At 37.2% G+C, this 25399-nt stretch overlaps 1 protein-coding gene across 1 annotated transcript in view; it reads left to right on the top strand.

Annotated features, from left to right (window-relative positions):
- ITGA1 (integrin subunit alpha 1) overlaps window positions 1-25399 on the top strand; it is a 72332-nt gene that overhangs the window by 36531 nt on the left and 10402 nt on the right. Inside the window, exons 7-24 of the mRNA XM_054651859.2 lie at window positions 2125-2273; window positions 3965-4115; window positions 5702-5867; window positions 9371-9444; window positions 10399-10543; window positions 11679-11821; window positions 13461-13604; window positions 15231-15485; window positions 15906-16036; window positions 18021-18184; window positions 18376-18512; window positions 19442-19552; window positions 20109-20194; window positions 20381-20516; window positions 21463-21543; window positions 23305-23381; window positions 24050-24139; window positions 25179-25281. Coding sequence (XP_054507834.2) covers window positions 2125-2273; window positions 3965-4115; window positions 5702-5867; window positions 9371-9444; window positions 10399-10543; window positions 11679-11821; window positions 13461-13604; window positions 15231-15485; window positions 15906-16036; window positions 18021-18184; window positions 18376-18512; window positions 19442-19552; window positions 20109-20194; window positions 20381-20516; window positions 21463-21543; window positions 23305-23381; window positions 24050-24139; window positions 25179-25281 — 2343 coding nt within the window. The remainder of the gene's footprint in view (window positions 1-2124; window positions 2274-3964; window positions 4116-5701; window positions 5868-9370; window positions 9445-10398; window positions 10544-11678; window positions 11822-13460; window positions 13605-15230; window positions 15486-15905; window positions 16037-18020; window positions 18185-18375; window positions 18513-19441; window positions 19553-20108; window positions 20195-20380; window positions 20517-21462; window positions 21544-23304; window positions 23382-24049; window positions 24140-25178; window positions 25282-25399) is intronic.

Below are 25399 nucleotides of genomic sequence, written 5' to 3'. Positions count from 1 at the left end.
TGTAGAAGATGGGGATCAGTGTTTTCAAAGCTAGTGCTAAGGAAGGGTCGCACATGGCAGTTGTATCCCATAAGATAACCACATGCCCCCCTTCCTTCCTGATTTACAAGCTATGCTGCACAGTGCAGTTTTCAGACTCAGATGTTCTTCCCATTCACTTCCTGAGAAGGAAATGCTCAAAATGTGTACTTGCTGTGATCATGGACGTTTCCTTTCAAACAGGAAATGATACAACTCAATGTCAGCCTGTAATCTTATTTTAGGAAAATGACAACACCAACATGGGTCTCTAGAATCATGAAGGACTGGCAGATGCTTTTCACAATGGCAGTAATCAGTAGATTATTTTGTTATTGGTACCTCAAAAGCTACAGAGAAGGAGCCATGAGTCCACACCAATCAGCTTCCCAGCATACTATGGTCTCTGGCTACAATTGGTGCATGACACTGGAATTTTTAAGCCATTGCTCCTCCTCCAGAAAATCAAGCATGACGCAAATCTCTTGTTCATCACCATTTCACAGCTGTCTCTTTAAAAGACTAACAATATCCTGTTCAGATAATGTGGTGTATCACTTTAGATGCATGTCACAAAAGAGTTGCATTGGAGGGAACAGGTTAAAAATTTGATCTTCAGGTTGTAGTTTACTCAGTGCCACATGAGTGTTCTGAGTGATGAGACAGAGTGTGCCCTGGCTGGTTCTGTAAACACTGGGCAGGGTTAATAGCCCTCTGCTCACAGGAACATTGCAGCCTCTGCATTCTCTCTGCTGCAAATGGAAGAGGGCATACCTCCAAGAGACAAATATCTCAAAGGCAGCAACTTGTAGAAAGTTTGAGCTTACATTAGTTCTTACAGATTTGACTGTGTTTCCAAAAAGATACGGAAAGTCAGTGGAATAGATTTTGCTATCACATGCCAATATAATTATGGTCCCATAATCATTTGTAACTAGCATTTTATAATGATCATGTTACTGATGTTTACTGTGAAATATTTATCCAATTCTAAACCTTCTGCTACAAGCAAACAAATGCTTTGCAGAATCTGAGAGGCTATGAAAATGCCTTAAAAAAAACCCTATAAAGCAATTGTAAAATACATACTATGCCACTTCTAAAGTAATGATGGCAGAAACATCCCAGAGGTCTTATTGATCTTCAATAACTTAATGCTAGAGTGCTTTTAATAATAGATGAGTGAGATATAAATGCCATGCAATACTGCATTATCCTAAATAACACCTATAAATTGCCATGTGTAACGTAAAATTGAAATATGCTAATGGAACATTGTGTGGCTTCTTCCCAGTAAAAGCTGTCAGGAACCTGCCAAAATATTAAAACTGACAGAGATGAATGGGAGAAATTAATTAATATTTAAGCATATAGCTCATCTTTTTATTCCATTCTTGGTTTTGCGGCAGGTTTCCTCAAACATTTTGTGGTTATTGCACAATCCCATGTGTTAATCTTCCAGACAAAGACTTGTTCTGCTGAGGTCATCTACAGGCTTTACATTACCCTCCCCCATCCCAAAGCCACCATTTCCTTCATGTTTTACCCTCTAGTACTTGTCAGGTGGTAATTAGACCTACCTCCTGCTGGGAGAACATGCATGTCATGGATGTCCCTGCTGTCTTCATTAAGATAAGAATAATTGGGTCTTCCTGTTTCTAGGCTAAATTTAGAGTAAATAAACTATTGGATATAGAAACATTATATTTGAGTGGAATGAAGAGAGTTGTGAGTGAGCCATGACTTTGTATGCCATAAGGAAAACATTTTTGAGGAGTTGTGACTGATGATTGGGCATTGGTCTGCTTGGCCTAGAGGAGAGCAGAGCTCCCATCCAGATTGCCTCAAGCCAGGAAAACCAAGGACTGGAGACAGCTTTTGGCTTTATTCCAGTTTTAAATAAAAGCTATTTAGAAACTTCAAAATGTTTCATGAGACTGTCATCTAGCTAGTCTTCCTCAAACTCATATAGGTGTTTCATCCTGAGGGAAACACAAAGAGTTCAGTTCTTCTCCTGGCTGTTAGTACAGACATTTACCCTACTGCAAGAGGCAGGGATTTTTTCTTTAAGGGCCGTTGATTTCAAACATGAACTCTGTGTTTCAGGTTGGAATTGTTCAGTATGGACAGACAGTAGTCCATGAATTTTACCTAAATACATACTCAACAACAGAAGATGTGATGGCTGCAGCCTTGAGAATACGCCAGCGGGGCGGCACGCAAACCATGACAGCCTTGGGAATAGACACAGCCAGGTATGCACACAGGATGCTGTCCTGCACGTGGCAGAAACAAACAGGGCAGGGTGGTGGTTCTGATTTTATGTGTTAAAAACATGGCGTGGCCAATGTCCAACTTCATTTTAGCTAAGCAAGTGTCATTTGTGAGGGAGGTGAATAAGCACAATAAACAATAAGGAATAAGCACTCTATCCAGCACCTAAAGCAATTGAGTGTCAAAGGGAATTAGGAAAATATAATAGATATGGAGCAAGATTGTAGGCCTAAGCAAAGGGCTAACAATATCTGATGTCCACATAGAGCAGATAGGAACTGTGTATGTAGAGGGATGAAGAAAATCAAGTTTTTCAGAGGAAAAAAAATAGAATTTTTAATGTTAATTTGTTTCATTCTGAAGTTGAATGTTACAATGTTTGGGCCCACACTTGTCAGAAAGCCTAAAAATTTTCTATCCTAAGTCTTTAAAGTTTCTCAATCATTGGGAGATTAAAGACCTGTTGTAGCAATAGTAATATTTAGAAATGCTTCTTTTATGAGAAAAATGAAATCTGACTTTCATAGAACAGACAGTAAATATAAATCTCTCAGAAAATTCCTAACTGTACAACATTGTCCTGGTATCTTTTTTCTTTTCTGAGTTTGTTTCTTCCATCACAAAAGCCTGCTTTTATTCTACAAAAGATTGCATTCACTCTTTACAAACAACCATTTAATGAAATATGCAGCATCCTTCTAATGAACAATTGGATTATCTGACCAAAGTTTTGTTTTGGTGTACAGTTGAATTCTTATATATTAAGCTTTCCTGAGATATGAGTAGAAGCTTGAGGAGTCCAAACAAGTTCATGAAAGCAGAGCCAGTTGAGAATTGCCAAGTTTTCAGAAACCACATCTAGTTCAGAAAGCCCCTGTGTACCACAAACTACAGCAGGCTTGTATATACAGAAACTGTCATCAAAAGCTTCCTCTGTTCTCACAGTCATACCCCCTTGGCCATTTTCAGTGGTAAATTTCAGCTTTCACTCATGTGGCCAGTCGTAGAATTCTGTGGTATTTTTCTGAAAAGAGGAAGCCCTGCTTCCTTCCTTCTCCTCCCAAGCCCTAATCCAGCCTTGCCTTGTTAGGTCCAGAGTCTGGGCAAACAGCTGCCCAAAACCTCAGAGCCTGTTTGCCCATCTGCAACCAGATTGGGCCCCAATCTGCCTCCATTTACCTGCAACCTATTTCTGCCACGTCCCCAGCACACAGTGTTAATTAACATAGCTGTGCAGAGGTGTGCTGGTAGCTGAGTAAATAGTTTGACCACTTGAAGTGCTGCTATAGGGTGGAATTAGGTGAGGGTTTTCTGCATGGGTTTTTGGAAAGGTAGGGTGTTGGCTGAGTCTTTTTTTAAGATGCCAAAAGCTGTTTTGAAGTGCCAGAAGTTTATTTGTAGAGGGGAAGAATTTTTCACTATCCAGATTTGTATTTTCTGCTATTGCTCTCAAGTGAGTGGATGATGAATGAATGCTTGTGAAACTTTGGCTGTGAACTGTCATGTAAGTTCCAATTGCAGTTGTTTGTATTTGTTCATGGTTAGCATTAATCTCCATTTCCTGCTTCCTAGTTAATATAAAATCTTGTAGTTTATGGTTGGCTATGCAAATATGATGCATGTGCTAAATGCTGACATTGCCTTTCTCCAAAACACTTTATGGTCCCTTTAGGGAAGAAGCTTTTACTGAGGCTCACGGTGCACGAAGAGGAGTACAAAAAGTAATGGTTATTGTGACTGATGGGGAATCACATGACAACTACAGATTACAAAAAGTGATTGATGATTGTGAAGATGAAAACATTCAGAGATTTGCTATTGCTGTAAGTGAAATTTAATGGGAAAATTCAGAATGTTAAAAGCATGTTTCATCTTCTAAATGTAATTTCAGTTTTAGAAGTTCATTTCACAGAATCTTTATGGAAATATAATTATTTCAGAGAGGAAAAAGCTAAAAAAACATTGAAAATTTGCTTTCTGATTTTATAGCATATAAGAAAAACAATTTGGCTGTCTTCCTTGTGATGATGTGTGTGTCTGTGTGAGGAAAAAGGAGGAAGAGTTTGAGGGACAGTTTTAAATCAAATCCTTTTTGTTAAAAGCAACACTCAGCAAAGGGACTAATACAATTCTAAGCAACTTCTATGGAAAAAATATCTATTTTTAAAAAAAAGCAAATGTAAGCCATCAAAAAATACTTGTTCATTATGTCTGTGTTGTATGCTTGCACTCTAAAGCTGTCATTTTCATGCCAAGCATGCTAAACAGTAGCTGAATGAGAATAGAAGTTAACCCATATCAAGAAATATGAAAGTGTTAGTTATGGATTTGGTATTAATACTGCACTATATTTGTGTATTTTAAACACAAATCTATTTTCTGGTGTTAATTTTGAAGGGACATTGGGTTGTTGCCTCTCCATTGCTATCTTTCTTTGTTTTGCTATCTTATTTTTTGGTAAAATAAGGTGGTATGAAACCATGAAACTCAAAGAAAGATGTTATACTTAATTAAAAGAAAGATCTAAAACAAAGCTGAGTCAAGCAGCACACAGATTTTCAGTGGTTTTCTTCATAAAATTAGAGATAACTAAAGAAAAAGTTATCCTTGACACTGCAACAGTTTTAGCAATAAAATTCCTGTCTAGAACCAAATATGAATTTCTCCAGTGGGCTGAGATGCTAGAGCATAGGAATTTGGTTTATGTCTCCCTTTCAAATCAAGTTTAGTCTATAGAGCCTTTTTTCATATGAAAAATGTCTGTTTGTCTAGGAATTAAGAGAAGTGAGGTCTTTTTTTCTGAGGTATCCTGAATTGTTACAGCAGTGTTGTTAAAACTGCAAATAAATCTAAAGTCTTGTATTGTGTTGAGGTTGTTAGCACTGAATACAAGTGCTGTTCTTATATGTATTTGTAGGGCAAATCCCCACAGAATAAAGAACTATTCTATGCCTAATCCACTTGTCATAAATTGCATGCATAGCATGTTATGATAAGAACTGGTGGTTATGCAGAAACCAGTGTAATTGTACTCTGGGCTGGGAAGTGTTTTGTTGGCTTTTCCCTAAATTATGGCCTGCTTCAACAAATCAGAGAATGAATTATTACAATTTTGTGAAGAAGGAGTGAAAAGTACAGTTGAGGATAGCAGACATCACACCATACTGTTGCATTGTTTCCTGTCAAATGATATTTTCAAAAAACCAACTGAGCCATCATAGAGTTCTCTTCTCCTTGAGAAAGAATGACTTCAAATCAATTTGAGAGAGGTTTTAACAAAACAAATTAAGGTTAGATATGATTTTCCAACATTCTCTGACAACTTACCTCAATGATATCTTTTCAAACAGGTTATAAAATGTATGTTTGACCTTTTTTTGTGTTTCTTTGGGTTTTTTATTTTCTTTAGATTCTTGGCAGCTACAGCAGAGGAAATTTAAGCACTGAGAAATTTGTAGAGGAAATAAAATCAATTGCCAGTAAGCCTACTGAAAAGCATTTTTTCAATGTCTCAGATGAATTAGCTCTTTTAACCATTGTTGAAGCACTTGGAGAGAGAATATTTGCCCTGGAAGGTATGACATTATTTAACATTTTATTTTATGCCTGCATTACAACTGAAACAAATAGAAGAGCACCTGTTTTTACCTCCCTTTGAAATGCATTCTGCTGTGTGAAATTTATTATGCAATTATTTCTTCCGTGCTGGTTATAAAAATATTTTATAATAGGCATCAAAATAGTAGATACAGATGTGACTATATGCATAGGAGTTAGAGCCTGTGGCAACAATAGCCTAAAAATGTAAGTAACCAGAACTGTTTTAATGCAATAATTAGAAAGTTGTCCTCTTTTAGGTAAAAAACATTGCCAGATCATACCCCAATTACCCCATGATCATCTGGCTTTCTGCCTAAATGTTTAGGGTCTCTTTTTGGTTAATTATTAATTATAGTATATTAGTTTCCTACACAAATTAGCATGGACTTGCTGTATAGAGTTAACAAATATGATTTTCCTTTGGGAAGGTTCACAGTATTTAGATTGTGGCACAGAAAAGTCATTCTCTCACAATGTCTGCTTACATTCTCCATCCAAATGAGACAACACTGCCCAAACCACTGTTTGTTTCAAGTACTACTGGTAACAGGAGACAGAGTTTATTAGTTATAAATTATACTGGCCAACTCTGAGGGATTCATGTAGTACAAAGAACACATCCATCTATTTGGACTATTTTTTTCAACACTTCAACTTTCCAAGTAGCTAGAATAGTGTAGTTTATAGCTGGAATAAAAGAAAATATTGACTTGAATGTACAAAATTGAGACAGTATTTTCAGTTTTTTTACACTGGAATTGTATTTCTCAGACATATTTAGATTTTTCTGGTGTATTATTTAGTTTGGTCAAATATTAATGATTTCAGCTATTACTAGATGTTTTCAGCAATAAAAAGTTTATTAGAATATTATTTATATGTTCTTTTTTACCTTCTGGACAATTTGGTTTCCTCAGCTTTGCAACAAATTAATTTGAAGAGAATCTAATTCGCTAAAGCTCAAAGTTTAGCCTACTTAGGGCCAATGAGTACTTCAAAGTTAATTAAATAGGGTGCTCTTTCCGTAAGTCACTGTGTACTAAGAATTATACACTTTAGTGAGAATATAGTTGTTCAAACAGAAATTGAAAACTTGATCTTCAAGTTGTCCTTTGTACTTTTAAAAAAGTGAGAAAAATATTTGTGTTGCATTGTCAGAATAAAATGTTATTTACATCTATTAGCTATATTGAATATAGAATATGAAGTTAAATAATGTTGCAACAGATGAAGGATGTAAGACCTAGCATGACTGAGATTTTGAAAATCTAATTAATTTCATTACTGCCAAAAGGCATCTTGGTTTGCAGATTTTCTCTGGGAACTCAGAGATGTGCTAAGATTGCTACACAAGACACCTGCAATATAAGACATGAAATGTCTCCTCCTCAACCTAAGTCCCAGAAGTAATGTAATCTGTCTGCAGGAGAATCAGAATACAAATGAAAATAGGATTTTAGCTTTTTGTCAGAGCATAGCAAGGTCAAGCTGCTCCAGCAGTTGGTTAATACTGAGTTAGATAATACTGACTAAATCAATTTATGCTGATTCTTGAGGCATAGTTTCCTGTCCTATCCCAAAACCTTTCAGTTTTCTGGATTCACAACCATGTCCATGCATGCATTTTTTCTGGTGGTGGAAGCAAGCAGGTTAATTCTGTGCCCTGCAGCTTTTGACAAGCCAGTTTATTGTGTGTGTTTAATTGGAGATTAATCAGCTCTGTACATAGTAGCTTCTGTGCATCACAAGAACCTTGGTTGTTGAAATTTGATATCTGAATCTGTTTAAATTCTCAATCTAAATTGCTTCTTGCTAGTGTAGTAGTACATTTGATTTTTTTTTCTTGGATTTCTTAACTTCATTTTGGTTCTTTAAAAAATTCAAAGAAAAATTGAGAGACATTTGAAAAATCAAATCCAACAAAAACCCCTGCTTGACAGCCAGTGAATTTTTACACATAATCTTTTTCATATCCCTCTGTGTCTCATGGCATGGACATTGCTTTTAACAGCAATTTTATGTTTTATCCAACCCGTAGGCAGGCACAAATGTTTTTTCACAAAATATCCTTTGTAAGATGCTTGGCAGCTTAAAACTGAATGGAAAGTTAGGCTAAGGGCCATTATCTAAGTAGTATTTTGAGCTGCACACTCCAACAGTACCAGCTTTGTCCTCTGCCTCAGGCTGTGAGAATCCTGTCTTTCTCAGCTCATTAAGGAGCATCCTTTACTGCATGAAAATATTGTTTATCAGCAGATGTGCAGCTTAAGAGTTTTTTGCCTAAAAATGACTTGTTCAGACTTAGCAAAGCATCTACATCTTGTGAGACATGATAGTCTTCGTTTGTATGTCAAACACTTTATACTTGAGATCACGTCTCCTTCCTACGACTGGCTGTAAATTGCAACAATTAGGAAAGCCATCATGTCCCTGGGAGCAACTGCTGGGGTTTAGTTGCTGAGTATGAAAAGTTCAGTATTATTTAATAGTCCAGATGCCTGAAATTCATGCAACCATGGCTTGCTATGGCTCCGTTTCATTCCCACAGTTGAAGGCTTGCTGCAACACTCAGCTGGTAGCAAACTGTGAACTCTTCCTGGAGCAGTATCAGAGCAGATTTCATAGCTTGCCTCTACTGCTTGTTAGCATGTCTTGCTCTCAAGGAAGAATCAACATGCAGAATATAGTTCCCTTACTTGGACACTTAGAGTGGCAAAATAGTCCTTGACTATTAAGGGCTGCTTATCTTTCTTTTAAGTAGAGGAAAAGGCAGAACTTTTTCTTCTCTGATAATATTTCAAGTTTACCTCAAAGAAAAACATCCCATCAAAGTTTAATAACTAGCATATGACTACTTGTCAAGATACTGAATCTAGTACAAAATCACCTGATAACTTTTTTATTCAAAGTCATTTAAGAGAATCAGATCTTTATGTAATTGTCTGGGCAGGGTTATCATTCCCGAGCACTTCACTAAGGCTTATAAATCTTGGACAGCAGAGATTTTCCTATGTTGTTTTTGCAAAGGTTCATACAAACATCAAGTGTTTTTCATTTAAAGTTCCTCCAGCTGCCTGCAAAACTTGAGTTGCTTGAATACAAGGCCAGGGTTACATGGCTGATGTTTTATTGTTCACTTAGCTCAAGTGGAAAATGGCTTAACCATATTAATCAAACATTCCAAACATACTTGCCATCAGTCTGAGTTCAAATCTGGTCAGTTTTAGCCCAGAAACTTTGTTGGACAAGTTCTGAGACATGATCTTAAAATGGAAATTCCCGTACTTAATAGTAGCATTCAACATGGGTCTTTATTTCTGTGTTTATTATAAAACTGGACGGTAAACTATAGTCACTGAATAGATTCGTTAATTATGCTATCTTTTATAATCATATGATCATTTTCATAACACTCTTCATTTACTTTTTCAGATTGGAACAAATTTATTTTTTAAACTTATTTTTTTCTGTTTAATAGCAACAACAGACCAGCAAGCCTCCTCTTTTGAAATGGAAATGTCTCAAGCTGGTTTCAGTGCTCATTATTCTCAGGTAAACAGACTATTTGAAAATAGAAGTTATTTTACAAAGTAGATTTTTGCTGGTGGTTCTGTGAATTTGGAATAAGTGTTTTGGATTTCTTTGTATAGTCCTGTTTGATGTTGGAAGTTTTGGAGTGTCCTGTGATTACCTTCTTTGTAAAATGTACGCAAAGAACATTTATGAACAGCAAAAGCATGAGAGAGTACATAAATACTTAATATGAACTCTAAACTTAATGTTCCCATGGCACTTTCTATCAGGAAAATAGACTAAAAATATGTTAAGAAGATTGGGTAAAAACTTTTTACTAGAGCCCTTAGTGACAGAACAAGGGGCAATGTTTTAACTTGAAAGACAGTCCCACAAAGATGACCAGAGGGCTGATGCACCTGTCCTGTGAAGACAGGCTGAGAGAGAGAGGGTTATTTAGCTTGGAGAAGAGAAAGCTCCAGGGACACCTTAGAGCAGCATTCTAGTATTTAAAAGGTGCTTATAAAAAGGAGGGAGAATGACTTTTTACATGGGTAGCTAGCAATAGGACAAGGGGAGACAGTTTTAAACTAAAGGAGCAGAGGTTTAGATTAGATGTTAGAAAGGAATTCTTTACTTGGAGCAAAGTCACTGGAACAGATTGTGCAGAGCAGCTGTGGATGCCCCACCCCAGAGGTGTTCAAAGACAGGTTGAATGGGGCTCTGAACAAACTGGTCTAGTCGGTGGCATCCCTGCCATGGCAATGGATAGATGGAACTGGATGATCTTTCAGGACATTTCTACCCAAGCCTTTCTATGACCCTATAATTGTAGGATCCATACCATAATAGGAAAAGCAAGACTGACTACGTAAGTACGCAGGAAGCATTACCCAAATGTGAGCATCCTGAACTATGAACGTCTAAAGCTGATTCACATAGAGAAAAGATGATTCATGTAGAGAACAGGCTTTTTGTTTTACTCTCCCTAAGGATTGGGTCATGCTTGGAGCAGTTGGAGCATATGACTGGAACGGCACAGTGCTGATGGTGAAAGACACTGGTATTTCCATGCCAACTAATGACACCTTCCGTGACAGGCGTTCCGAGAGAAACGAACCTCTCGCAGCCTACCTAGGTAAGAGAAATAGCCCACCTTGCAACACTTTTCAACAAAGGCTACAAGACGTCTCTCAAAGCTCATTCAAAAGGAGTATGTTACAGAATATTTTATATGCCAGGAGCCTAGGAGCACATCTACTCTGTGGTTTTCACGTTCTTTAAAAAACATAAGTAACAACTCCTACAACTAGAAAACAAGTCCAAACATAGACCTAAGTGTATTTAGACTTTCCCAACAGAGATGTTTAATCTGTTCAAAGAAGATTTCACAGATTCCTCTAGTATTGTCATCAAGTTTTTATATGCCTTGATAGTTAAAAAGTCTTATACAATATTAAGTCCAAATATTTACTTAAAATTAGGCTGTTTTCTGTCACTCAATGGACAAAACCAGCAAGACCAACATATATTTTTTTATAATAATGTTTTGCATATTGGCAGGTTATTTTTCTACCAAAAAGCTTCAGTGCTCTCTCCTCTAGGTCTTGCTTTCTATACCTCTATACCTCATGCTTCTGTTTGCTCTCATTTAAGTCATACTTCCATTGACAAAGAATCAATGCTAGAATATTTTAATGTTTTTCCCAAAGTACACTTTCTTCATTGCCAAATGTCTTTAGCTGTTGCCTTTTATTACAACTCCAATATGGTAATGTAGTTTTCAAATTAAGATTGTAAACTCCCATAATACTTGCAACTCTTTCACAGTTTTAATTTCACTGCAAATTTTTCAAGTCTTCCTTCACCAAAGTTGTTAAACTGTTGTTAAGATTAAACAGAACACAGGTAGGTTCAAAACGCCCCCAGAATCACTTTTTGAAGACTCCATGAGTTTGACAGCGGGCCAGTGACAACTGTTCTTTGAAAGTAGCTTTTCAAGCAGCTATTCATGACTTATTTCTTACACTGTGTGAGAATGGCAAAGTGAACATGGCTCACCAGCCTGGGAACAGGTTTAATAACCCAGGGGTGCTCCTAACTCTGAGACTGTAAATGAAAAAAAAGGCCTTTTCATTAACTGCTATTGCTCTCTACCATGAATAGAGCTAAATATCTAGTTGTGGAATAAACCTTACAAAGGCTCTGAATCACAGCAAGTATTTCTGATGCATTCTGTGTGTATTGTATCTTGATTTCTTTCTGCTCCCTAGGATATACTGTGAATTCAGCACTGACTCCTGGAGGTGTGCTGTACATAGCAGGACAGCCACGATACAATCACACTGGCCAAGTTATCATTTATAAGATGGAAGGAAAAGAGGTGCAAGTGATTCAGAGATTAAATGGAGAACAAGTAAGTTCAAAAACATACAAAAGGAATATAGCAGAAGAAATAATAAGTATTTCAAATGAAAACTCATTAGAAGAGCACATGAAACTGGGAATTGTAAGCAAGATCAGAAGGAAAAGTTAGGGAGATCCTCTGGCATAATTAGCAGTGCAAATTGGATTGTACAGTAGATACTTGGGAATTTTGTCTTTGAGGGTTAAATCTTCACTAGTGTCAAAGTGGTTGTTGCCATCTCAGTACGTGCAATTTGTTCTGTCTGCTAAATGGAAGAGCATGTCACTGGCAGGAAAGAGTTTTGACAAGCAGGGTTCTGTGCAAGGGTATCTTCTTGGATAGACTGAAGTATTGAATAGCTGCTTGTTACACTGGGTAGCAGCTCGCTGAGAGCTGTTGCTGTAGGAGGAAAAATCCCCACATAATTGCATAATAAAGGATGGTACTATTAGGATAATATTATGCTTATGAGAATTGAGAGACCTGCCTATTCTCATCTCCCCAGACTGCAGAATCACCTTCTCTCAGGAGCATTCATTCAGGTTACCTAATTTTCATCTATAGCTGATATCTGCAACTCAGCTAATCAATCAGCCAATCAATCACTCAATCAAACAAACATTTTAGAGTTAATGAACTAAAGTAGGTATGGGCCTGTTCAGCCTTGAGAAGAGACAACTGAGAGGGGACCCCATCAGTGTCTGTCAGTGTCTGCAGGGAGGGGTCAGAGCAGGACTGGGCTCTGCTTGGTGCTGCCAAGCAAAAGGACAAGAGACGACAGGGGAGTGAGTGATGCACAGGAAGCTCCACCTGAATAAGGAAGAAATCCTTTACTTTGTGGGTGACCACTGGAATGGATTGTCCAGAGAGATTTTGAGTCTCCCTGACTGGAGATATTCAAGAACCATCTGGACACAATCCTGTGCTGTGTGCTCTGGGATGACTCTACTTCAGCGGGGAGGTTGGACCAGATGTCTCACTGTGGTCCCTTCCAGCCTGACCCATTCAGTGATTCTGCGATTTTTAAGGTTTGAGACATCTGGACTACTTGAAGCATCTCTATGAGAGGAGATGTATCTTGGACTAGAAGAGGCTGTTTCTCCTGTTAAGTGTAAAGGAAGTGCAGAGTATTTTGCTTATCTGTGAATATAATCAAATAAATCCTATGGCTTTTTCCTGAATGTATGTATGAATGTATAGATACATCTATGAATGTATCTATCTCTTCATGTAATTTTTTTCCTCTGAAAATAGTAACCTGAGTGACTGTCTACACTGAGCTATCTCAGAACTTTTGTCCAAGCTTTTTTACTTGTTTTTTGAAGAGAAAACTAGCAGCCCCAAGATACTCTTATTCCAGTGCTGTCTTAAGAGGTCATACTCCCCATAACAGGTAGAAAGCACCGTTTTATCCTTTCAAACTCAGAAGAGTTGAAAGTTGAATGGCCTACTTGTTAATAAAAAAATTCAGAGAAAAAATGCTAAAACTGAAAACAAGCTTCAAAGAGAGACCAAAAAAATCTAGCTAGTAAAGAAAATTTATGCATAGTGGTTAATATGTTGCAAGCAAGAAGTAGGTCTCTGAAAAGGAAAAGCAGCATAATGTTGCTGGCTCTGTCTCTGATGTATACTTTGTGTTTTCCTACAGATTGGATCATACTTTGGGGGTGTTATTACCACAGTTGACATCGATAGGGACTCATTTACAGACCTTCTTCTTGTTGGAGCTCCTATGTATATGGGAACTGAGAAAGAGGAGCAAGGGAAAGTGTATGTTTACAGTCTGAACAAGGTAAGGTGATGATTTTTATTGAACAGGAATAGAGCATGCTCTTTATTGCCTTCTTATCCTTATTTTAAAGAAACACAGTAATTTGAACTGGGGAAGATGGCCTGTTGAAAATAGGGGAAAATAGTTTTGACAAATGAGATTATAATGCAACTTAATTTTAAACTCCATTCTCAAACTATTGTTTGAGAATGGAGTATATTATGTAGATAAGTACTATATCTTATAAGCTAAAGTTTGGTAATGATACAAATTTATAGGACTACTTTTCCAGCACTTTTTTTTTACTTTCGTGGATTAGGGAAGGCTCATTCATCCTAAAAGCGTGATCTCCAGTATCCTTGTGAATTGCTGAGCAACCTAGGGCTAAACCCCATACATCCAACAGCTTTTAAATGTCTGACTAGATTGAGGATTATACCACACACTCTTCCTTTATTAATTTGCTAAGTCTTTTCTTTCACTGTCTGTGCATCCTCTCCTCTCCTCTCCTCTCCTCTCCTCTCCTCTCCTCTCCTCTCCTCTCCTCTCCTCTCCTCTCCTCTCCTCTCCTCTCCTCTCCTCTCCTCTCCTCTCCTCTCCTCTCCTCTCCTCTCCTCTCCTCTCCTCTCCTCTCCTCTCCTCTCCTCTCCTCTCCTCTCCTCTCCTCTCCTCTCCTCTCCTCTCCTCTCCTCTCCTCTCCTCTCCTCTCCTCTCCTCTCCTCTCCTCTCCTCTCCTCTCCTCTCCTCTCCTCTCCTCTCCTCTCCTCTCCTCTCCTCTCCTCTCCTCCTCTCCCATCATATTATCAAAATATGTCTTAGCAATGATGATTTCCTAAAATCCTATTTCAAGAAAAGGACCTCAGGAGACTGGATATTTTTGACAAGGAATTCTTACAGTCTCAACATGCATGTTGCCAACAACAAAGTGCTGGTGAATAGGATTCATGAGAAAACAGTAATTCCATGTCCTCCAATAATGTGGGGTTTGAAATTTGTTTTTCCTGTATTTACTGTTACCCAGCTCCAAATAAAGGAGATGCAGTAACTGCTTGCTACTGCTTACTTCTGACATGGAATTCATGGGAAAGATTGTTTACATGCCCTAGTGTCTGTGTGTTTTTGGTCCAGTATACACAGTGGATTCATCAGAATACGTGTGTTAGGCCACAGTGTATGTGTCTACTGGGGGCAAAATTCAGTCTGTGTAAAAGAAATGCTATCTTTTGTTCTGCAGTAACAGTATTGCCATCTGTGTTTCATTAGAACTTGGCTAACTTCTCAGATTAAGAGAATGCTTTTAGAAAAACTCTTTACAGTCCCTAACGAATGAAGTGGTTTACTTACAATAGCATTCAAATATTGTTATGATACTGTGCTTTCCTGTGAACCTCTAATTTCAAGAAATATGCAGAAACATCTAGAGGCAGAAAGAGAGGGAGGAAGAATGTTATTGCCACATTCTGCTCAGAAAGAACACTTGAATTATAGTTGTAGAAGCACAGTTTCTACAGTCCACGTAATGACTAGGAATAGTTTGTAATTGTTCTGTTTAATTCATCCATTTGTCCTCTGGACAAGAGCTCTTAAAAGTCTGCATGTCTGAGATGTTGGCACGAATTCACAAACTCTAAATCTGTTCTTCCACAGACAAAGTTTGAATATCAGATGAGTCTTGAACCCGTGAAGCAAACGTGCTGCTCGCCATTAAAGCAGGACACCTGCAAAGTTCTTAAGAACGAGCCTTGCGGGGCGCGCTTCGGGACAGCGATTGCTGCAGTGAAGGACCTCAACCTGGACGGGTACAATGACATTGTGATAGGCTCTCCCTTGGAAGATGACCATCGGGGCGCTGTTTATATTTACCATGGCCGTGGCAAAGCAATCAGTAAAAAATATTCACAGGTATGAAGTAAAACTCTGCAGGTTAACAGCTGCTCTAATGTATATAATGTTTATAATCCTGTCTTCCCAACATAGAATGAGGCTGTGACTTGGCCAGTTGTAGCAGCTTTTTTTAAACTGCTCTATGCTTTTATACTCATACTGATTTAACTGAATCTGAGTCTTAATATTGTTAAAGAATATACTCACATGGTTTTATTAGAAACATTCTGACATGCTCTGGACAGCCAGAAAAGCAGATATTTTGCAATCTGAAAATTTATAGTGTGTTCATCACCATGGTAACTATTTTAGGGGTATTGTAATGAAAATTTAACGTCCTTAAAGAGCCTAAACCCCCTCTCACTGCCGTCAAATGCATCTTGACTGTTACAAAACCCTTCAAAGTGCACTGCATTAACCTCTTTATGCATTTCACAGCGTATTGCATCAGGTGGAGATGGGGAAAAAGTGAAATTTTTTGGCCAGTCCGTGCACGGAGAAATGGATTTAAACGATGACGGGCTCATTGATGTTACCATCGGAGGCCTTGGTGGGGCTGCCCTCTTCTGGTACGGAGAATCACAGCAACTGTCAGGGAAAAAAACTTTTGCTTGGATACCAGCGTAACTTGCATGCGTGGTTGTTTGGACTTTGTAAGGTTACTGGTTTCACCCCATATTTTGGCACTGACTGCAAATATTCATCTTTTCACATCTCTCTAGAGGAATAAGCATTAAACTTAATGTATACTGTTATAAATACAGGGATGCTATAGAAATCTTGCTAGCCTAGAAGGAAGAACTTGTCCTCCTTCAAAACTAGAAGAACTAGGAAGAACTAGACCACCTTCAAAATAGAAACTGATTCCACTTGTGGCACTAGGTAAAATAGGAAAAAACCTGAATTTCTCTCTTTTTCACAGTATATTGCATATTATTTTATTAACAATATCAAGAACAGATTCAAATGTAAAGGGGGCACTAAGAAAACTGATTTTATTTCTTAGTAGGAAAACTGTGGTTTGAGTCCCTACAGAAAATCTGTAAAATTAAACTAAGCCTTCTGCTTAACAGTCATTCATTTCCTTTATATGAGTATGATTCAGATCTAGTAGTGAGCAATATAATTTTTAAGGGAGAAGACAAACAAACAGTATGATATTAAATCCCTCATTTCTAAGCCATAACTGAAACTATTTCTGTTTCTGGTAAGGAAATTGCTAACCGAGCTCCTTGCTTTCTCTGTCCTGCTGTTTCACCTAACTCACCTGGTAGGTGATCAAGTTTACCAAGGCTTGCTACCATCCTCAAGTTCCCAGCTTCTTCTGAACTTCACCTTGTAGTTTCTTTCTAAATGTTCCATGTGTAAACATAGTGTGATGTCTTTCACTGCATTGTTGAGACCAAAACTCTGAAGAAAGTTACTTTGCCAACTAAATTTTTTGATGGTTTAGTACACTGACATGCTGCATCTCATGGCCAAAAGGGAGCTGAATCAGACCAAGGGATGAGACAGGAATGCATTGCAAGAACAAAGGGCGTTTAAAGTGAAACAAACTGGGAACAAATATTAGCCTGTTTGTCTACCCACAACGTAAGAGATGGTTTGCTGTCCTCCAACTTATGTACAATATTATTTTCATCTTTGATACTCTCAAGGATAAGTCTTGTTCTTGTACAAGTATCTTATCCTTGAGAGTATCTTGTGATACTCTCAAGGATAAGAGAGTTCAATCTCTCTTAAAATGAATCTGGCTTTGTAGAGTTGCTTAAATGCTTCTGGAAATATTTCACCTGGTATCTTTTCTGAAACAAGTACAGCGCTGTGGAGAAATCCTGTGACTGTTTCCTCCATAATTCCTCTTTTACTATTTTTAGGTATAGGATATATAGTTAATTACTTTTCTAGACCATCGTGTTGTTCTTGTGCCCAATCCTTCAGGGGCTTTCCCTCCTGAGTGGTAGTTGAGCTTTAAAAAATGCTCTAGTGCTTTATAGGTTTTGGCTGCTGAGGACATTCCTTTGCCTCCTCTTTTTGTTGCTTACTTTTTGGTTTTCTGTATGATGAGTTCTCTCTGTGACAGCAGTAAACAGTCATGCAATAATCTGCCTAAATGGAGAAAGGCAAATGCAGACTGAAAATGTGCTGGAGAAGTGAATTGTAACTGCCAGTTGTTTTTATAGCATCACACAGCCAAGACAGAAAACATGAAATAATAGATGGCCTCTTAATTGTCACAACATGGCCAACGCTGTGTCAGCGACTGTACTGCAGCATGGTGCCATCAACATGTGCCACAGGAGTCTCACTTCAATTGTGGATTTTATGCTTCTGTTATTTTCCAAAGAACATTAAGGAATTTTTTCTTTCTAGCTATAAATTTTTGACAGTTGGACTCAAATGATCTTAAAGTATTTTCCAACCTTAATGATTCCTATGTGATTCTATGTCTGTATCTGAATGTTGAATGCTGCATATTTTGTGAGTTCATTCTTAAGTTTAAAAAAGTTGCTGCTCTTATTTCCAAGCACTTTCTTTGTGTTTTTTCCTAAGGTCTCGTGATGTGGCTGAAGTAAATGTTTCCATGCAATTTATACCTAAAAGCATCAATATTCAGCAACAAAATTGTCAGATAAATATAAGAAAAACAATATGCATAGACGCCACAATTTGTTTTAAGACCAGACTAAAGTCAAAAGAAGATATATTTGAATCCAGTAAGTAGATAAGCACTAATCTATGGAAGATTTAAGCTATAAAACTTCTATTCTTGTATGCATTTATTAATTAAAAAATGGAATTCAGCTCTTCTAAATTCAGTGTTCGAAGCACATCTAAGATATTTTGGGGAAAAAAGAATGTGTAGAGGTAAAGTGCTTCATAATATTGATCTCAAACTCCTTTGCAGGTCTGCAATATTGGATTACCCTTGATGCACAAAGACAGATATCTCGAAGCTTGTTCACAGAAAGTCATGAGAGGAAAATGCAAAAAAATATAACAATCAAAGGGTCAGAATGTACAAAACATAACTTCTACATGTTGGCAAGTAAATCATTTAAAGTATTTTTCTCATGTTGACAGTAGTGTAACCCAAGTATGACTTCCATTAATTGCAAATTGGACAACAAAATATGTGCTCAGAATTTATCTTAAGAAGTGTACATAAAATTTGTTTAAAACTATTTATTTATACATGTATTAACAATTTACTTTTATATGCAGTTTTTTAGCTATGTCTCTGTGTCTGTCTTAAGAAAGAGCATACCTCTCTTGGTGGAACCAAGCACCTGTCATGGTTAGCAGTTCAGGTGCACTCAAAACTCAGCAGGAGCATGTGAGAGAATTTCAGTTTGCATTTTGGTGCAATTTCTCCTAATAAAATACAGTAAATAAACTTTAAGATTTGGAATAGAGAATATTTATTCACTGCAAAACAGAAACATAATTAGCAACTGTGAGTATGAATTTGCTGAAATTGTAGCCAGTGTGTGGAGTGAATGGAGCTGCATACTGTAACCACATTTAAAATGTTTTGTGACTTCACAGTTGTGTCTTACTGCAAAACTAATGGTAAATGATACTCAGAATTTTCTTCACCAAACAGCAGGCCTAAGTTTGACTTCACAAAAGGTGATGCTGCTGATGCTTATCTTACTGATCCTTTGAGCACAACTAGAAGAGAAAAGTCTGTGAGTCAATAGTTGAGATATTCTTCAATGAGAGTCTGTGGGATATGCTCAGGCTATTTGAAATTTGTGATAAGATACACGAAAACCTTAGTAAATATTTATAAGGAATGCCTGGCACATTGAATGTTTCATCATTAATTGCAAGCATTCAGATGCTTCTCTAGAAGACTGCCAGCATTGTAACAGGAAAATTTTTTACCTCAGCATTTTTGGGTCTTTTTAACCTCCTTAGATACTAAAGTGAATTTCCATAACAGCAGTTTTGTTTTCCTTATGTTCTAGGATAAGCCTGATTTTCAGGACTCTGTAAAGGTTTTGCTGGAATTCAATTTTTCTGATCCGGAGAGTGGACCTGTTCTTGACAGCAACTTGCCAAATTCAATAGCAGAATATGTAAGTCAGAAAAATTCTGTATCAATAACCAATGTATTTAAGGTTAAAATCATAGCCCACACAAGAGCTGAAACTATTGCCCACAAATTGGCTGGAGAGGGGGGAGGTCATTGAGCCTGTCCAGGCAATGTTTCCTCCAAATGAGTCTTTTTGGAATTTAAAGTTTGATTCTATGTGCTTGTGAACCATGCTGGGGTTTCAAAGCTGTCCATAGCTGACTGAAGATAGAAGAGAGTTAACCAAGAATTTTATTGTCGGGTTTTAGATAGGTGGAGCAGAGTGTTATCTGTTTACTTTGGTGGTGCTTGCCATCATTCATATTTCTATTAATGCCTCCTTTCAGAATCCAGGGGCATCATTTAGAAGGGAGTGATGAGAAAGCTTATATTTCACCCATGCATTTTACAAGATTTTAGCATGTTTAACTGGTTAATATCAGGGAAGACTTCTTTGATCATTTAACAGAAGGTCTTACATAAAGTTAGATAGCGCACTAAAATACAAATATTTGATAATAGATGTAATAAAATTAAAAATAAACATATTATTTTTGCAGATTCCTTTCACAAAAGATTGTGGAGCCAAAAATAGATGCATTTCAGATCTTGTTCTGACTGTAAAAGCAAGCATAGCTGGAGACAGGTAACTGCACTGGGTTTAATGCATTTCTTGATATCTCTACAAAGTTTCTATATGAATTATAAATTCTGCCCAGGGCTTCCTTTCTAATTAAGAAACAAGATAGTCTGGAGACTGAAAAAAGTTTCTCTTTATGTTAAAAACAGATTCAATAGTTAAGATGTTCAACATTCTTACTTTATTTTGCAGCTCTTCTCCATTCATTGTAAAGTCACGCAATGATAAGTTCACCATCCAGCTCTCTGTGAAGAACAAAAAAGATAGCGCCTATAATACCAGAGTTTTGGTTCAGTACTCTCCAAATATTATTTTTGCTGGCATTGAGGTAGGATTTCTTTTTACATTATCACAGTTATCATAACATATAATGCTAGAGAGATATGAGGAAGCCCTTTTATTATACCTTAATTTGTCTGCTCTGGCATCATTTCAGTTGTTTGAAAGAGATTTCCCAGGGCTGTTCTTCTTGCTTATGCCTCCCAAGGAGTGTATTTTTTTTGACATGAGTGGACTCTTGCCTAGCCCTGTTCCTAAAATACAGATGTAAATTTCACAATGGCACTTAGGAAAAGTGCCTGCCTGTTAGACAAACATCAGAGGTAGATCTGTAGAGCCAGAAATGCCTTGTTGTTTACCGGTAGAACTCCTGAGCCTCTAAAATTCTCCTTTTGCACGTGTGTAGAAAAACCACTGTCATGGTAGAACAGGATATATCAGTGCCTGTGTCTATCCTACCTCAGACAGCATTTCCAAAAGTGGCTGTTTTCCTTCCTGCCTTAGCAGATATGGAAGCATTTAGGGCAGTTTCTTTTCTGTCAGCAGTCCTGATACTACACATTAGAAGTCAGGGATCCATAGCACTGTTGCTGATCCTATGGCAATAATTGATGGGAGTATGAATGTAACTTTTATTGCTGCATTAAGAACATATTTACAAAATTTGAAAACTGTGTAAATACAGATATGTTGATTGCTAGACCCAATGACTAATTTACATGATGTCCAGTAGGCATATAATTGTGACTGTTCCAAACACTGTCATTGGAAAGACATAATGGCAAGTAATTGGTATAAGTGTCCATAGGTGAAAATTGTCTTGCAGAATTTGTGACTTCATATTTTTGTTCAAGTTTGACTAAGGCTTTGATTCTCACAATATAAAGACAGTGAAAAGTGGTAGTGGTATATATGTTCAACAGGTCTGTGATACTCAGTCAAAATTTTAAAGGAGTTTGTACAAAGCCATGCTTTCACTGTCTTTTTCCCTTCAGGATATACAGAAAGATAGCTGTGAATCTAATCACAACATCACCTGTAAAGTGGGATATCCATTTCTAAAACCTGAAGAAGAGGTAAAAAGTCCCCTGCATGCAAGTTCTCCTTGCCCCATGTTATTCTAAAGGCAGGGCAGTGCATATCACCTCTGAAGTTCTTTTCTCTTGTGTTCATCCCAGAAACTCTCCATGCATGTTTCCCAAGCTATCCTTGACGTCAGCTGCACAAAGGCAAATGGGAAACCATCAGATTTTCATTAGCTGGGCAGTCAGATGTGGTACAAGAGGATGTAAAGGATGCATGTTGCCATCCTTGACACTGTCAGAATGCAAGTGTCACACAAGTGGCTCACCTGGAGAGATGTGTCTGTCTCAAGGCTTTCCACAGCCTGGAGCCTATAAGTTTAGTTATTTTGTATATAAAATATAGTCCCTTGATTGAAGACAGAATCAGATGCCATCCCAGGTCTGCCAAAATCAGGCATCAAGACCTCACCTCTGCTCAGTGGAGAATGAGAGGCCTTTCCAGCAAGTAGTCAGCATAAAATCAAATTCCATCTTGAGCAGTTCCAGTGATGTCTGTATCTCTTGTTGGGATGGAGAGGGAACTTTAGTTAAACTAAGGCTTCAAAAAGCCATGCTTAGGTCTTGATCTTGAATTGGGAAATATCAGTTCTCATGCAAATAAGACAACCTTCCCTGGCAGTTTCTTGTTTGCCCCTCTGTCAGGCTCCAGGAGTACTGATGTCATCTTACACTGCCTCCCACACAAACACTCCAGCTTGGACTTGGACTTGTAGGGATAAAGTCAGCTGTTACCTTCTTGAAGCCAAATAAGTGTATTGTCCAATGCCTCTGCCCACAGTGTTCCATTCACAGCTTTACTGGATTTTTCATATTTTCCTTTCATGTTTTGCTTGTTTGTCTGTAGCTGTAAAGCCCTAAATTTAGAAATTTTACACTTTTTTTTGCATTCAGAAATCAATTAACCTCTGTTTCACTGATTTCACTGATGCATCCCTAATATATTCCTTTCATCCCCTTTTATATTCTTTTCATCCCCTTTTATATTCTTTTCTAAAGCTGCTTTTTGTTTTAAATATTATATATAGGACAACTTCCTGTGGATCACTTTGTAAATACAAATAAAGATTTGTACACATAAAAGGAAAGATGAAAATCTGAGCTGAAAATTCCATACAGTAACAAATACGAAAACTTTTGCTTCTTATAAAATTACACTTAAGTGTCAGATATGAGAAAGAACATTTAGGACAGTGTTCCTAAATTTTTTGTAATTCCAAGTTGTGATAGATTTATCCTGATTATAATAACAATGAGATTTTTTTGATACCTAGTGGTCTCTCCTTTATTTACATTGTAAACATTTATTTTGGCATTCTAGGGGTTCTACTGTATATTAAGTGATAATCTAGCAGCCTTCTACAGGCAGCTTATCTCCACTGCAATAGCCAGGCTTTGAAGCTTTTTTTCCTTCTCATAGAAGGAAAAAAGAGATTTTGATAAATTGCTTGTAAGTCCAATTGCTTTCAGTTAAGAATTATTTCACCATGTGTTTCTAATACACTACATAATTTTTTTTCTTGAGGCTTGTGAAAATTTGAGGTTTCTGTTTAACAAGTGAAAACTATTGGATTTCCTTCTTGGCTGGGACAAATTCCACATAGTAGATTCATTCAGATTCATAGAAAGCTGCTAAAATATTAATAAGGATTCCCTAAATAAAATCAAAAGTTGGTACATTTTTCATTATATCACCACCTGTTAGGGTGGGCTTTTTTTTTCCTTTCAAAATGTGTAATGTATTTCTCTACACAGATCTCCTTCAAAATATCCTTCCAATTCAACGCATCCTATCTCCTGGAAAATGCTACTATTCATGTATATGCAACAAGGTCAGTTGTGGTCTCTGCCTTCTGATTATTTTTTTTTTTTAAAGCTCCACAGTTTTGTGTTCAATAGTAGAACACGAGTGGCTTCTGAACTCACAAACAGTTAAATTTTCTGTAAAGGTACAGTTAAATATTCTGTAGAGCTGGCACCCTTATGGATGTATTCAGTCCAGAAGTGGATTAAGTGGACTAAATAAATAGTTGACACTCTCGACAGCCTTAGAGTTACAAGTGAGTCATAATTTCCAGTTATTTCACCTTCAGCAAAGGTTTATTCTCCTAGAGAATTACTGCACACTTTAGCATGAATCACAGTTAACAAAAAGCTTGGCCTTCAAAGAGTAAGAGCATTGCAGAAGTTATTCCTGATAGGGTAAAGGAATGCACTTGCCCTCAGTGTTTGCTGTCCCTACAAAACCCAGGGATGGTGTGGCTTTTAATTGATCTGTTTTCATTCAGTCACCTGCCATCTGTAATTTTAACAAAGATGCATCTGTGAGCTGGGGCTGGTGCAGGACTTGGAAAAGGTATTTTTAATTTATTTTTTGAAGACAGTATTTAACTGGAAATGAGTAGTATGCTTTCATACCCAGAGCTGTAGGTATTTCATTTTCTAAGATCCCTTCGCACCTAGCAGTTTGATCTGAGTGATGTATGTTGTTTTGTTTCAGTGACAGTGAAGAACCACCTGAGACCCTGAGTGACAACAGAGGACATGTTACAATTCCAGTAAAATATGAAGTAGGATTAATATTTGTAAGGTATTGACACTTCTCTGAGCTTTACTTCCTGGCATTGTAAATTGCAGGTATTCAAAGAACGTAGTGTTGTTTTGATTTTGATGTGCCCAGTATCTACAGGTAACAGCTTCAAAGTTCATAAAGCAGAAGCACAGGCTTCTCTGAAAAGATAAGTCATGAAATAGTGGAGCAGTTACTGTCCCTAACTTGATGAAATTCCATTTTATCCATTTAAATTTGGTCCACAGTTTGCAAGTACAACAGCAGGTTTTGCTGGTTCCTGTACTTTGCTATATTCATTCAAAGGCATTTCAGGAATGAAGGAAGCATAAAAAAGCATGACATAAGAAAGCAAATACTTCCAGGTTCCTGATGGCCATGGATTGGTGTCACTATAATATTGCATGGTGTGGTGCTTGATTTCCATCTTCAAAAATTAGCCTTCATTTTTGATTCTTGGTTGTTTGGGTTTTCTAAGTTCAGATGTATACTTTAATGCCGGTCTTGTAGTACATTTTGTTTTCAGAAACAGACAGAATTCAGTTAGATTCCATCCCTGAAAAGCATTCTGTATATTATTGTAACAACATTTTGTGGTGTGCATATGTAAATAATTAAGCCAAATTTATTTTGCATGTATTTCCAGACTTTGTTTGTCCTATAGGGAATAAGGCTGAATTTAGAATATGCTGGCTTTGTTCTGGTTTTGCTTGATTCTGTCTTTTACAGGATCCTGCCTGTTTCATATGTCAATGCCCAGGATAAGGGACTGCACACCTAAAATAAGGACAGCAAAATCAGACCCTAATGTATTAATTTAGGGAATAGTATTTTCTTTTTTGGTAGTTACATCTGAACAAAGCATTCTAAATGTACATGGTAAAAAGTGGGACCTATTAGGGGGCAGAGCAGTTGAATTTCAGAGGATGCAGCAGTGCACTCTAAATTGCAAGACCAGTCCTAAAATTCATTAAATAATAAAAATACCTATATTATTGACCCCTAGGGCTTTTTATGAAGTTTGTATGCTTACTTTTTTGTGTGTTTTTTTAACCCACAGTGTTTTCAAAGAGCACCATGTTATAATTGCAGCAAATGATACTGTCCCTACTGCTATTAACACAACAGAGCAGATTGGCGACGAAGTTACTCTACATTATAGGGTAAGAAACAATTAAAAATGTATGACATAGGTACTGTCTTAATTTTTTTTTCCATTTGGTATGAATTACTTAAATAGCAGGTATACAATACATTAAACCTTCTACATGCATATTTTGT

This window comes from Agelaius phoeniceus, chromosome Z (genome assembly GCF_051311805.1).
Source record: "Agelaius phoeniceus isolate bAgePho1 chromosome Z, bAgePho1.hap1, whole genome shotgun sequence".
Taxonomy (NCBI): domain Eukaryota; kingdom Metazoa; phylum Chordata; class Aves; order Passeriformes; family Icteridae; genus Agelaius; species Agelaius phoeniceus.
The sequence above is the reverse complement of the archived record's forward strand: the minus strand, read 5'-3'. Positions and strand labels throughout refer to the sequence as shown.